Source organism: Ambystoma mexicanum, chromosome 13 (assembly GCF_040938575.1).
Source record: "Ambystoma mexicanum isolate Mex_15411 chromosome 13, UKY_AmexF1_1, whole genome shotgun sequence".
NCBI lineage: Eukaryota > Metazoa > Chordata > Amphibia > Caudata > Ambystomatidae > Ambystoma > Ambystoma mexicanum.
The window spans coordinates 519,731,115-519,745,526 of record NC_090938.1 but is presented as its reverse complement, the minus strand read 5'-3'; the positions used below and the strand labels follow the sequence as shown (position 1 = coordinate 519,745,526).

The 14,412-nt window shown below is 48.2% G+C and overlaps 1 protein-coding gene across 5 annotated transcripts in view; it reads right to left on the bottom strand.

Moving 5' to 3' along the window:
- Nucleotides 1–14,412, bottom strand: part of NBR1 (NBR1 autophagy cargo receptor) — a 1,466,631-nt gene that overhangs the window by 941,175 nt on the left and 511,044 nt on the right. For all 5 annotated transcript variants that reach the window (XM_069634202.1, XM_069634206.1, XM_069634204.1 and 2 more), the window contains exons 8-9: nt 10,199–10,404; nt 7,269–7,436 (exon numbers count right to left, since the gene is read on the bottom strand). In XM_069634202.1, coding sequence (XP_069490303.1) covers nt 7,269–7,436; nt 10,199–10,404 — 374 coding nt within the window. The remainder of the gene's footprint in view (nt 1–7,268; nt 7,437–10,198; nt 10,405–14,412) is intronic.

The following is a 14,412-nucleotide window of genomic DNA, read 5'->3' as shown; positions in this document are numbered from 1 at the left end:
GGATTTCTTCTTCTTCTCACCCGCTGTTGGGCTCTTCCCTTCCAGCCAGTTGGCGAGTCGAGTACGATGATCCTTCAGTGTCCGGACGGACATGTTCTTACAGAACGCACAATCCTTTTCCACGTGCGATTTGGCATTGTGAAGGCAGTAGAGGCACCGGGAGTGCTCATCTTCCTTAAAGAAGTTCTGCAATCCATATAGTGGGGAGTTCCTGAACAGTTTGGATCCAGTAGGCGTCGAATCTCCCTTGTCCTGGGCCATGTCCGAAACGGGGTAGGCCTCAAAGGTCTTCCGGAATCCTCCAAGAAGTGTAATCCAACGAAAATCCACCCTTGAGGTGCGTAGAAAAATTCCAAAACGGGTCCCCGTTGATCGGAAGAAGAATCGGTGGAGCTTGTTGAGGCTCGATTGACCAGAAAAAAACAAGAGTAAACTCTTTGAAAAAACGCAATCCGCAGTAAAAGCTCGAGAGCTAAGCATGAGGACTCCCAAAACCTGAACGTGCAGTAAAAATCTGAAGATGGCTGCCAGAGGAGGGCCTTAGGTAGAGGGCAGTCATTGGATGGGGGCAGTATGTCCCAGAGACCAGTGATTGATTACTAGTGGAAAGACAGTTCAGAAACTAAACTGAAACTGATTTTTTTCTTTACCGAGGATTCCCAGTCTGGCGACGGGGAATATTCATGAACATGTGAATCCATGCCAGACCCCATGCTGGAGAAACAATCGTGAAGGCAGACCTAATGGCGTTAAACCGATACACTGCACTCTATGTGTCATCATTATTCCCTTTAGAACAAACATTGAGACCTTTGTTATCAACCTTGTTGCCAAGAGGGCCTGGTTTACTTGGAATTCTCCTGGGACTCCAAGCTGATAGTCTAATTAGTTTAGTCAAATGGGTGAGGATATCGTCTGAGATGCCAAAGAGGTAAACAAATGCTCAGCAAATGGGATAAATAGGTCACAATCTGGACAGTGGTAAAGGAATAAGTTACTTACCTGTAACTGTTGTTCTCTAGCATGGGTCTGGCATGGATTCACATGCTCATGAATATTCCCCGTCGTCACGCTGGGAATCCTTGGTAAAGAAAAAAATCAGTTTCAGTTTTGTTTCTGAACTGTCTTTCTTAGTAGTACCCAATCACTGGTCTCTGGGTCATACTGCCCCTCAGCCAATGACTGCCCTCTCCCTAAGCCCCTCCCCTGGCAGCCATCCTCAGATTTTTTAGAGCGTAAAGTGGCAGTAGGACTAAGTGCAGTGGTCGAAGTGGTCGAAGTGAGCGGGAGCGGTCAGGAGCGGTGCTCCTCTACTTTTTAAAATGACCTTTGACAGCTCCTATACTTTTATTTTAAAAAGAAACCGTTCCAGAACGGTTTTGTTTTAAAATAAAAGTGTAGGAAGAAGTTGAAACTTGCACTTTCAGTGCTCTGCACTGAACGTTCCCTTAAACAGCAGGTACAAGTGTTGGGTGGTGTGTATTGTGTGTAGGAGGGGTCATGGTGATGGGGTTTGTGGGGAGTGGGTGCAGGCAAGCAGGGAACATAGTTCCACTTCTTCTTTTCATACACTTCGACCACTGACTAAGTGAAGAGCCGCAGAGGGGTAGGAGGGAGGGTTCGCATGTGAATCCATGCCAGACCCATGCTGGAGAACAACAGTTACAGATAAGTAACTTGTTCCTTCTCCAGCATGGGGTCTGGCATGGATTCATATGCTCATGAATATAAGAATACATAGCAGTACACACATGCACAACCACGGGAGGTGGCAAGGCTCAACATTAAGCATTACATTAACTCAACATTAAGCATCTCTTACCTCCTCAGTAGGCCCACCTTCAGGCGAACAGGTTGCGCAGCACTGCCTGGCCGACTCTGGACTCCTCCCTAGAATCCCAGTCGACATAGTAGAATCTCGTGAAGGTGTGCGTCGACCTCCACGTAGCAGCCCTGCAGATGTCCAGCAGGGGCACACCAGATAGGAACGCTGTGGTAGCAGCGATCGCTCTGGTCGAATGGGCTCTCGCACGGCCGGGCAACGATCGGTTTGCCAACCGGTGACAGTGCATGAAGCAGCCGGAGAGCCATCTGGAAATGGAAGCCTTCGAGAGGGTCTTCCCTTGGTTCATAGGTCCAAAGTTCACAAACAGCTGTGATGTCTTCCGAAAACTCTTTGTACGGTCCACGTAGAACTTCAGTGCTGTAGCTACATCCAGCGAGTGCAAAGTCCTCTCGGCCGGCGACGAAGGCGACGGGAAGAAAACAGGTAACACCAAAGGCTCGTTGAGATGGAAGTCTAACGGCACCTTGGGCATGAAGGAGGGGTGCGTCCTCAGCACCACCCTCGTCTCATGGAAAGTCAGGTACGGAGGCTTGCAGGAGAGGGCCTGGATCTCTCCCACTCGTCGTGCAGAGGTGATGGCCACAAGAAACGCTGTTTTCCACGACAGGAACTTCAACGGTGCAGAATGCAGAGGCTCGAATGGCGGCCCCATGATTCTGGTCAGCACCACGTTGAGCTCCCACGTCGGGGCCGGAGCCTTTGCCGGAGCCTTCACCGGCGGGAACGATCGGAACAGTCCCTTCATGAACTCCTTCACCAGGCGAAGGGAACACAGACGAGCGCCCCGGAGTTCTGGTGTAGCGGGAGATAGCCACCAGATGGATCTTGATGGAGGCATGGGCCAGCCCCGCCTTGGCCAGCGAAAGCAGGTACGGCAGCACTTATAGGCCGTAATCCGCAGAGGGTTAATCTTCTGTACCCGGCACCAGATAGAAAACCTCTTCCATTTGTGTCCCTAGCACTTCGACGCCCTGGCCTTTGCAAGCACCTCCTTGCAGTCCGCCGGGATATCGTACTCTCCAAACGCTAGTGCTGCAGGAGCCAGGCCTGCAAGTTCAGCGACCCCGGGTCGTGGTGGAGGATGGCGCCTCCTCTGGCGGGGAGATCTGCGTCCGTCGGCAGTTTGACTGGGGAGGGGGCGCTGACATGTCCAGAAGGTCTGGGAACCAGATATCTCGGCCACGCTGGTGCAACGTGGATCATCCTGCACCGGGACCGTCTGAGTTGGTTGATGAGTCGAAGCAGCAACGGCAATGGTGGGAACGCATACAGGAACAGGCCGTCCCAGGGGAATGAGAAGGCATCGCCCATGCTCCTCGGCTGGGGAAACCTGCTGGCGAACCTCCAGCACTTGGTGTTTGTCGCCGTCGCGAATAGGTCGATCTGGGGATTGCCCCATCGTTGGAAGAGTAGATCCACTTCATCCTGACGCAGTTCCCACTCGTGGCACAAGCGCAGCTCCCTGCTGAGTGAGTCGGCAATGGTGTTCTTTATTCCTGCCAGATGGAAGGATACCAGAAACATCCCTTGGGTGACGGTTCAGTGCCACGGATCCTGGGCTTCCTTGGAGGGCTGGGGATCTGGTGCCTCCCTGCTTCCGGATGTAGAACATCGCGGTGGTGTTGTCGGTGAAAATCCTTACCACCTTGCCCTTGAGGGACGGGAGGAACGATCCGAGGGCCCAGAACACGGCTCGGAGCTCCAGGACATTTATGTGTAGTGACCTCTCCTCCGGGAGCCAGAGGCCTCTTGCGTGGAGATCTCTGGTGTGCGCCCTCCAGGGAGGTGTCCGTCGTCACTGTCTCCTGATGCACCGGGGTCTGGAAGTCCATACCCGTCGCCAGATGCACGCGGTTGCCCCACCACCGGATCGCTTGGTGGAAGGTCTCGTTGAGCGAGATCTTTTCTTCGAAGTTGCCCACTACCTGCATCCAACGGGCGTCGAGGAATTCTTGCAGTGGACGCATCCGCAGCCTGCACAGGCGCACGAGGTAGATGTACGAGGACATCATGCCGAGCAGCGACTTGATGGACCTCAACCTGGCCACGTCCATGGTCGACAGCCGTTGCACCTTGCCCAGGATGGCCTTCGTCCTTTCCGACGGAGAAGCCAATCGCGCCACTGTGTCGAGCCTGGCTCCCAGGAACAGGGTCTTTCGCGAAGTTGATCAAGAATCCCAGATCCGTAAGCAGTTGGACGGTCTTTGCTGTGTGCACGACGGCGAGTTCTCTTGTCTTTGCTCGGATGAGCCAGTCGTCCAGGTAGGGGTAGACTTAGATCCCCTGCAGGCGCAGCCGCGCCGCCACTGTTAGGCACTTGGTGAATACCCTGGGCGCCGACTTCAATCCGAAGGTAAGGGAAGGGCCTTGAACTGATAGTACCGCCCTTGAACTACGAATCTTAGGAACTTTCGATGTCCTTTTAGAATGGGGATGTGAAAGTAGGCATCCTCCAAGTCCAGCGACGAAAGGAAGTCTCCTTCCTCCAGCTCTCCCAGCACGAGCTGGAGGGTGACCATCCGGAACTTCTGGGACTTTATGTACTTGTTTAGACGACGAACGTCCAAGATGGGTCGCCAGCCGCCAGTCTTCTTTCTTACGAGGAAGTATCGCGAGTACACTCCGGAGCCTCTTTGGGACGAGCTTGATAGCTCCTTTCTTCAGCATCGCCCTTACTTCCAGCAACAGTTGAGGGACATGGTTTTCCTTCCTGGCCACGGGAGGAATGCAGGGGCACTTCTTTAGAAACTCAAGAGTGTGCCTGCAGGCCAGGGCATCCAGCAACCAACGGTCGGTGGAGATGGACTCCCACACGCTGACTAACTTCGCCAGCCGGCCTCCCACCGGGGTGCTCAGGTGGGGACCAGACGCTACGGCCGGTTCAGTCCTGCTTGGCAGAGGCCTTGCCGCCTTGGCCTCCTTGGCGACGACGAGAACCTCCTGATTTGCCGCGTCCTCTGTAGGCCTCCTGCGACGAGGAGCGGGCCGCCTGGCGGTACGTCGAGGAGCTGCCGCCGAATCCTTTGGAGGCACCTTGCTTGCCTCCGGAGTGCCGAAAGGGCAGCCGTCGTTGCAGCAAAAACTCCCAAGGCCCGAGGCGTCTCCGTGTCGGCCTTGATGGCCTGTAGTGACTCATCCACTGTCTTGCCAAACAGGTTGTTCCCGTCGAAGGGCATGTCCAAAACTCTGGTTTGCACGTCCTGGCGGAAATTGGTCGCCTTGAGCCACCCTCGCCGTTGAAGACAAACACTGTTGCCCAACTGGCGAAAACCGGTGTCAGCAATGTCCGTGGCCACCGTTATGGCGTGGTCCGACGCCACCTCACCTTTCAGCAGAGGAGCGATCTTAAACCAAAGCTCCCTGTCGTATCGGGCCACAATCGCTAGGGGGTTGGCCGCTTTAATTGTCATCGCCGCCGACGAGATGACCCTTCGTCCCATGGCGTCCAGTTTCTTCCCCTCGCTGTCCGGCAGGGATGTTGAAGTTGAAGCCGTCGCCCCTGCTGCTTTCTTCTTGGCCGCCGCCGAGATGACCGAATCCGGAGTCGGCTGCGCCTTAAGGCACAAAGGGGCGGAATCCGGGACCCGGTACTTCTTCTCGTACCGGTCTCTCTTGGCAGGAGTCGTGGACGGGTTCTTCAGGAGCGACAGTCCCTCGTCCCAGATGTCGTCAAGTAACGGGACCGAAAAGGACCGTCTTCCTCTTGGCCTCACGCCGTTGATAGAGGGAGCCTTCCTTCTTCTGTTCTTCGGGGCAGAGCTGGAAAAGCTCGGATGCCCTGGCGATCATGGCGTGGAAGGAGCCAATTTCGTCGGGCGGGGAGGCCCGAGGAGGTGGTGATGGAAGGCCCAGCCCGTCGTCACCACCGTAGTCATCCGTCCCTGTCGTGGCCATCTCTGTTCCCGTGTCATCCCATGGGTCCGGGGATGAAGGCTGCGAAGGCCGTGAAGGCGGGGGGGGGGGAGAATTCTCCTCTGCTTGCTTGGAGGACTTCCCGATGGTCCAGGCTCCGCTGGATCGTCCGTTGGAGGTAAGGGCAACCTCGTCCTTATCTCCGTACACAAGGCCTGGATCGCCATCAAGATTGCTCCCGAGTTGTCCTGTGGCCCAGGTGTCGGCTGCGATGGGCGGGACGGCTGGGGAGTATAATCCTCCTCCTTCCACAAGCCCCTCGTCGGCGCCACCGTCGCTTTCTTCGTCCGCCTCGTCGGGATCCCTCCCGTGGGACCGGACCTCCTCGAAATTTCAGTCCAGTATCTTCGCGACTCCAGCCAGCTCCTCTTCAGAGGCTGAATTAGTGTCCCTGATGGCCACCGGGCCCCCCTCTTTTTTCACCAGGGTTTTCACTGGGGTCTTATCGAAGGGCTGAAAAGAGGATTCCCACCGCGGTGGCAGGGAAACTCTAGGCCACAAGGTCGCCTCCACTGGGGTAGCCTCCACAGGCTTTGCCAAGACCGCCACGACTCCGTCAATAGAGGCCTTAGCCGGGTGAATCAGGGCCTTCACGACTTCAAAAATGCCTGAGGCCTACACCTTGGGGAAAGGGTCACCGCCTCGCTCCCCCTCGGCTGTCTCCGTCGGGATCGACCGGGACTTCTCCAGAAGCTTACCCGGGTTCTCTGATTTTCTCCTTCCCGAGCTCGTGGTTGATGGCGTTGGTGAAAGTGCGCCCTGCCTGGCAGCCGAAGCCCGACCGATTGGCGCTCCCGGTGCACGCAGACTCGCGGTGCTTTGCCTTTTGTTGGGCCCCCGTCGCCGGAGCGCCCTCAAAGGACTTAGAAGACCACTCAGACTTCTTCTTCTTCTCACCTGGTGGGCTCTTTCCTTCTAGCCAGTTGGTAAGGCGGATACGCCGATCCTTCATAGTCCGTTCCGACATGTTCTTGCAAAACGCACAGTCCTTCTCCACGTGCGTTTTGTCTTTGTGAAGGCAGTAGAGGCATCGGGAATGCTCATCCTCCTTGAAGACTTTCTGAAGTCAGCATCCAGGGCAGTTCCTGAACAGCTTGGGTCTGGGTGTCGTGTTACCTTTGTCCATGTCCACGCGGGGTAGGCCTCAAAGATCTTCTGGAATCCTCCAAGAAGTGAAAACTCATCTATAATTCTGCCCTTGCGGGGCATAGAAAATTCCGAAACGGGTCTGCGTTGATCGGAAGTAGAAACGGTGGAGCTTAAGGCTCGATTGACCGAAAAAATGAGATTAAACTCTTTGAAAATTCTGTTGTATACAATTTCTCAATAAATCACACCTCTTACTAAGAAATTATAGTAACAAATCAACACCTGTGATGGAAATAGAAATGAGCATCAGTTTCTTTAACTAAATGACATTACAAGCAGAAAGGCACAATACAGAAAGCTAGAAGCAGGTTTCACCACATCATAAACCCAGTGTAAATGACATCGTAAAAGTTACAATTACCTTACTTGTTCCACGGAAGCAGAAATACGTGGCAAAGAAATCTGCCCAAGACTATTATTCTCGGATATAAAGTGGACAGGTTTTCGGAGCTTCAGGAAAACATGGTTAGGGTCATGAGAAGAACCTTCAACTTCACAAAATTCACAGAGGCTGTACGCTGGGCATAAACTGTTAAGAAAATGTAATATATAATCCTTGTTTAAGAAGACAAAACATGTTCATATGTACAAACAAATACAGTCACTCAGCGTTTCGACAATGATACAACACCAAAGCCACAACAAATATATCATTGAAAGACAGTTGATCGCTAGCATTTCTTAAAGGAACTGAAGGTAGGGAATCCAAGATTTTGGGGCAGTACAAAAGAAATTGTGCAATAGCACACCCAAGTACTTTTAACAGCAATTATACTTGGTCAAATTCCAAAGCCACCATTGCACTCTACAGAACGTAAACAAGTATTCATTGCAGAGGACATTGCTCCACGTAAACAAATTTTGGGGCGCACACTGGGTACATCTTTATGGCTCCCAATGCAGGGATAGCTTCTACCAGGGATGTCATTTAGGGGTCGCCAGAGGTCGCAACTGCAACCTTCGAGGTCTCCTTTATTTTTTTATTTTTTTGTAACGCAGGCTCCTGGGCTGCGGCCAGCACCATGTGGCTCTTTACTTCTGGAGTGGCTGGCTTTCTTGTTCAGGACCCTTAAAAAAAAGAAGAAAAATAAGAACAGGAGTGCCACAAGTCTAACACTTTCAGCACTGACCCTAAATAAGAAAGAATAGGAATACCAAATAATGTGTCTTTCTGGAATTCTATACAATAATTGCTAGACTCATTAAAGGTTTATTTCAGGCACACTTCAGGGGGTGAGTCACTGATTTACTCTGTTCTTAAACGCCTCAAATTCAGCCTTTCATTCTTCACAGGTCGATAAATGAGTGCCAACACAGGTTGTCGTAGTGTACAATGCTATGTGATGCCACTTCCTGTTTTGTCAACAGGTGAAAAGTCGTGTTCCATCGCTTCCCGCGATATCACTTCGGGGTGGGGTCAAATAACATCACTTCCTGTGATGTCATCAGGGGGGTCAATGGTCGTGTGATGTCACGTCCGCTACCCCTGGCATTTTGGTGAAATGACGTCCCTGGCTTCTACTATTTTTCTTTTAACCTTTCTTTTGTTTTGATATAGCACAGCTCATCTTAATTGTGTCTTTTTTTTATTTTGTTACACCTTTTGATGTGCACAAAATAGGCTGGTGGCAGTGAAACTATTCTAACAATTTTACTTTATTTTTTTACAGTGCTATGCAGTGGACTAGTGTCTGCACTGCAATAATGGCTTTCTCAGTCTCATATGCTCAAAATTGCTGTTCCTCGTGGTGTAATTCCTATTCTTTTTGCCCTCTTGCTTTGTCAGATACAAAGGTGCCATAGCTATATTTGGTCCTGCACTTGTGTGTTCCAGACAGACTCCAGGTCAGTGCTGTGTGGGTTTGAACTAGTGGAAAGTGGGTCTTGAGTCTCTCTGGCCGAAATCGAGATACCAGCCAGAGGCTGTCTATTGGGCCCGATTTGGGGCAGCTGGTTGTCCATGATCGGACAGTCTCTGCCTGTTTGAAGTGTTTAGAATTGTGTAGATCATTACCACTGGAGAGCTGGGGTGTGATTATTCTTTGACCTTGGAGTTTGGGGGCTGAGACACCATAGCACATTTGAAGCCTCTTGTTCCCGTAGGGATTCAACTGGAGTAAAGTTCTATGCCAACAACTAACCTTACCTGACTTCTGGTCAAGGTTCCTTCATATCCTGGGGACCTCTCCGTACATAGAAATTGGGAGTTGCGCTGTTCCTTTGTGGGAAACCCTTTAACTATCTATATTTATAGTGTCACCGTCTAAAGAACGTAACTATTGGCTTTGCCCACACATTCCTTTTGCCTTCAGCCACTTCCCGGAAATTATCTTTGAACCGGTCCCACTGCAACTCTGGTTATGTAGCAAAAGATTTATAAAACCTTTAAGTATTACCTTAAAATGATATAGGTGCATGGTACTGACTGTGTAACCATTTATATAATTTTTCCCTTTCTACTCAAGGTCTAGAACAGTAAATTAATGTATTTAAACTTCAGAAGCATTCTCACTGATCTGCTTGGAAACACAGAAGAACATTTGTAACATAGGAAAAATCATGCCAATCTGAAAAATGCCACAACACAAATCTGGTCAAAGAACATTTGTGGTTAAATACAATCCCGATTTTCTGGTGCGACATACAGCACTGACCCATGTGCAGAAAGGAAGGAGCCAGGCCAGGAATTACAGGAGCCTAGAAAAGTGCTACAGAAATTCTTACAGGAGTATTCTCACAAGACAAATAAGGAATTAGCACTTTCTAGAGCTGCTGAAATACAGCACTTCTAAATTATTCGACAGGACGAATATGCACACACAAAGCACATAGTGAAAAATACAATAAATGTATTTCTTTCACCTCTCTTGTGGATGTTAAAAAAATAAAGATCATTAAATAAATAATAAAAAGAATGTCTTACGGCACCACTCAATATTTCTTTGGGGCATATGGGCCATTTAACAACACGAGGGACAATCTAATCCACGGGAAAGCCACAAAAGTAGACTGAAGTTCCTAGGGATATAAAGGATTGAGATACTGAACTACCAACCCAATAAACCTACTGTGATTGGGAGAGGTAGGTTGGATCTGGTGAATCAGTGGAGTGGGGGTTTACAAACTACTACTAGGACATGTAATAGGATTAGATAAGGATACAGCCTGGGTATGCCAAAGCCACAGTCCCGAAAAGCAAATTGTAGCTCTCCCAAATGTCATCACCATGACCTATGATCGAGCTTCATACCTGGACTCAAAGTTTTTTGAAAAACGTCTAAAGCGGCATACCTGCACTGATAGCGTATTCCTGTTATTTTTGTTTGACAGTTGCTGCAGGACAACATCCATTCATGGGGTCCACTCTGTACAGACTCTTTTTCCGGTACCTGGATAGCGACGGCCATGGAATTGCTGGAGGTATCCCAGAGCGGATTGGGCAAGATCAGTTTCTCACACAGTTTTTCCATAGTTTCCTTCACTACTTCCTTCTTAAACTAAATACAACAAAAACAGAATGTTCAAAACAATACAGTAAAGTGATCTACCGACACAAACAAACTTCTCAGTAAAACACAAAGAGCAGCGTGCAAGCAGAGCGTCAAGGAATATGCACACTCATTATTTATTTTTTTTTTTAAATGGTTCACCTTTTCCTGACTATTGATATCGCAAGAGAAAGAAAAGTGGCCAATACCCGTCTGGCCTCTCTCTACACTACGTATTGTACATCTCGTATATCACTTACACTGCATAGAACATGTCTGACATTTCATAGGCCAGGTCCTCAAAAAAAAAAAGGTTATGTTTAATGTAGGCACCCGTTCCAACTTAAAGCACTGACATACTCTAAACTAAAGCATAGTCTTGTCAGTCTCTCACTGGCATGGCTCTATATATTTAAAGCAAAGACAGTGTCTAAAACGTTAGGTGAATACATCTCCTGGACGCAGGAACAATAATCTTACATTGAAACAACACCACTGCTCACCGAATTGACATAAGCCACAACGTTCTCAGCCACTGCACCCAATGCATTTTCTAAGAAGCTTACTTTTCAGAAGATGAAGTAGTGTAGTTTCAGGTTTATGAGTCAGCACTATATAAACCATCTAAATGAAAGTGCACGTACGTGTGGCTGGTGTTGCCCACCTAGCTGGGATGTCAAAACTGGCTATTGCTTATGCTCTTCTCAGAAGAAACCCCAAAACCCTCCAAATACTGATCAATACCTGTAACGCGTCTAAACCAGCTGCAATAAACTGTCTAACACCTAAGAATGAACGTGAAGCTACTAGTCTCTACTGCTAATAAGGGCTTTAAGGTTACTTAAAATGTGAAAATGATCTGCCTTACTTATAAGGCACTTAACCAACAAGCCCCTCCCTATCTCACAGACAAATTCACACGGAAACCGACCCCTAGAATCACAAGATCATCCAATTCATCGTGCCTGATGGTGCCCAGGTACAACTTAAAAAGAGCTGGCGGTGCCAGTTTCCCGGTTCTAGCTGTTCAGTTATGGAACACACTCCCACAGGATATTAAAAATATTCAATCTTTTGACATATTCCGACGACACGCTATTACTTGGATTCTCAATAAATCCTACCCAGCCATGCTAATGCTACATTCTACTGCCCGTCCGTTTGACCTTCCTATTATCCCTGTACTTTGACCTTGCTAATGTATTGTTGACTGCTATTTTTCTGTATAACTGTATTCTCCTGTATATTATGTAGACTATTTACCATGTAACCGTTACCTTCACAAGCGCCCAAATACCTCTGGGTCAGGTGTGATATACAAATAAAATAAACAAACAAACATTGACTTTTATTTAGTCATGATCTTTCTACAAGACTGATTGGCAATACCCATAAAGCAAAAACTACTTTAAGAAAGTTTCATACCCACTCGGGCATTTCTCTTTTTAATAGGAACTATAAAGCTCAACCAGTGAACAGGATTGTGATCGTGTGCAAAGTCAAGGCTAAGACTTGCTATGCTGCAGGGATTTGAGCATTTCTAAAGACGACATCATTGCAAACACATAAAATGCTCATTTCAAAACACTTCCGGGGCTTGGCAACTATTCAGTTCACAAAGTTCTTGGCATGCTGTTTTACAGATGAACTATCAAATGCACCCATATAATTGCAGCTAATGGTGTTTATATCATTGTTACTAAGAATCTAGGGTAATGAGAAAGTTAGTTTAATGCAGAAATGTTTGAAATGTTTACTGACTTAAATGAATCGCCAAACTATTCCATGGTTAAGGTACTTAAATGACCTCCTTGGTAAAATCAGTGTGCTGCACACTACTTTATAAGCCTCACGATTGATTGCACATCTCCAGATTAACGACTGGTGAAATCTCAAAGAATGGATTATTTAGTGTGTGAAAGGGAATCTAGGGAGCTACTTAAACATGACAAATATGTGCTAGAGGTTCTCGTGAAAGGTAATGTGCAAAACTATCTTTTATGAACTAAAATAGAAGCATGAAAGAATTGTATTTAGTAGAGCAGGATTTGATTTATTTTCTTTAAGAATAGTCCCTCAGGGCTGGAATAATAATTCAATAGGTGACACGTTTTGCCCTTTGTGCAGTCATATAAGAATCTTCTACATTTGATGTTTTTGTTACCCACCTTATCAGTAAGTATGCAAGAATACACCTTTACCTATTGTGAAGAACCAGGAATGAGACACGGACACAGAGGACTCATGATTGTGTTTATAGAGCTTTATTAAATGATAAAGGGGTTGGAAAATGCCTCTGTCCCTAATCTATGAGATATTTTCCCCTACCTCATCCAAAACTAAGTGTCTGTCCTATGTCAAGATGTCCAAAGCAAAAATGTCCTGTGTCTGAAATCCTATTTTAGCCCTCACATTAAGTAACTCTAAGGTGTTAAGGGTACTGTCTTGGGCTTGCCAAGTGCACAAATGTTCAGGTACAAAAAGGTATAACTGCAACAAAAGTTCAAAATGGATAATGTTCACATTTCCAGGGAATGGCTCCCTTCCCCAGGTTTCTCGTCACAAAACAAAAGTTCAAAAAAGCAACCAAGTTTGCTATAGCCGAAGAGGATAATCTTGGTGTTGCAATCCACTCCAGGGGAAATGACTACCTTCCTGAGTCTTTTACACATTCAATGCAATTGAAAATCCTAACGGCATGAATCTTCCTTGAGATTCTCTTTTCAAGGTATCACAACATGGGTGCGGGTCCCAGACACGCAAAACACCTGGTACACTCTCCTGCCAGGTTTTCTCATATAGTTCCTTACACAAAAATCTGGTATACTTCTCCTGCCAGATTCTTTCTACAATTTGTTATGGGTACAAATCCCATATCTGCGGTTTGCCTATACTCCACTGCCAGGACTTTTACATATAGCTTCTTCACGCTGGGTGCGGTCCCAGAAACGCAGTTTGTCAGGCCTCAGCCTTTTCCATATTCGTTCCATGTATTGGGTCCACGACACTCTGCTGGTCAGTTCATGGCTTTCGGTCAACTTGTGAAACCCTTTCACTCTCTCAATCAACTGTTTTATTACTTCCCCGGCTGCATGGCATTCGCCGTAAAGCGCCCCGGCTCACTGGTCTGCTGTGGTTGCTGTGACGTGCTGATCGCCAACTACAGGCAGATGTGTGAGCGTTCAGCTCCCTCTTCGCAGCTCGTCTGATTCCCCGGTGTCTTTGACAGCCTTGCGCTGTCTGCAGCCTGACGTTGCCCGACCTCTGGTTCTCTGGCGTACATTGAACAATGGTTACTGCATTCCTCCTTCTTTGGGTAGCACTTCCTGCTCTCCGTCTGGTCTTGCCCGACGCACAGCTCTTACCAGGCTTTCGTTTTACCCGACAGGAGGTGCCTGTCTCTGTTAGCGTCTCTCTCTTCCTTCCGCTGTCAGGTTTTTAAACATCCCGGCATCACACGCTTCTCTCCAACAACTAGAGCGCATCATTGGCTTCTGTGCTCTAGGGATCCCTCACAACTTCATTCATCTTCTTTGTCCCAGTATTTTCAAAGGATTCATATGCAGGGGATTTATAGTCAGATCTTGTCCTATCTATTACATAGTTTTGAAGGAAGCAGTCAGAAAGTTTTGTTGGTTGTTGAAGGGGGTTATCACAATATGCAATTAAGGCATGAGGAATGGAGTGGGTATCCCTAAAAGGGAAATGGGGTTACAATGTCTCATCTGATGATGCCTGTCTCTCCCCCTTAGGATCACCTCCCTTCATGTGATCGATCCTCGCATAGCCACCCCGAGGGTCAGGTACATGAGGAGAGACTACCTCTGGGAAAGCAGCGATGACATCATCAGATTCATCACACCATTACATTTACATAACGTAGACCAGCTTTGTGCTATTTACTGATGGCCAGTTCCCCTTGGGTGGCAAGGGCTCTTTTTACAAATAGAAGGTTAGTGTTGAAAACAAAAAGTACCAAATATAAGCAGTCCATTTCAGCAGTCTCCTGAATGCCAC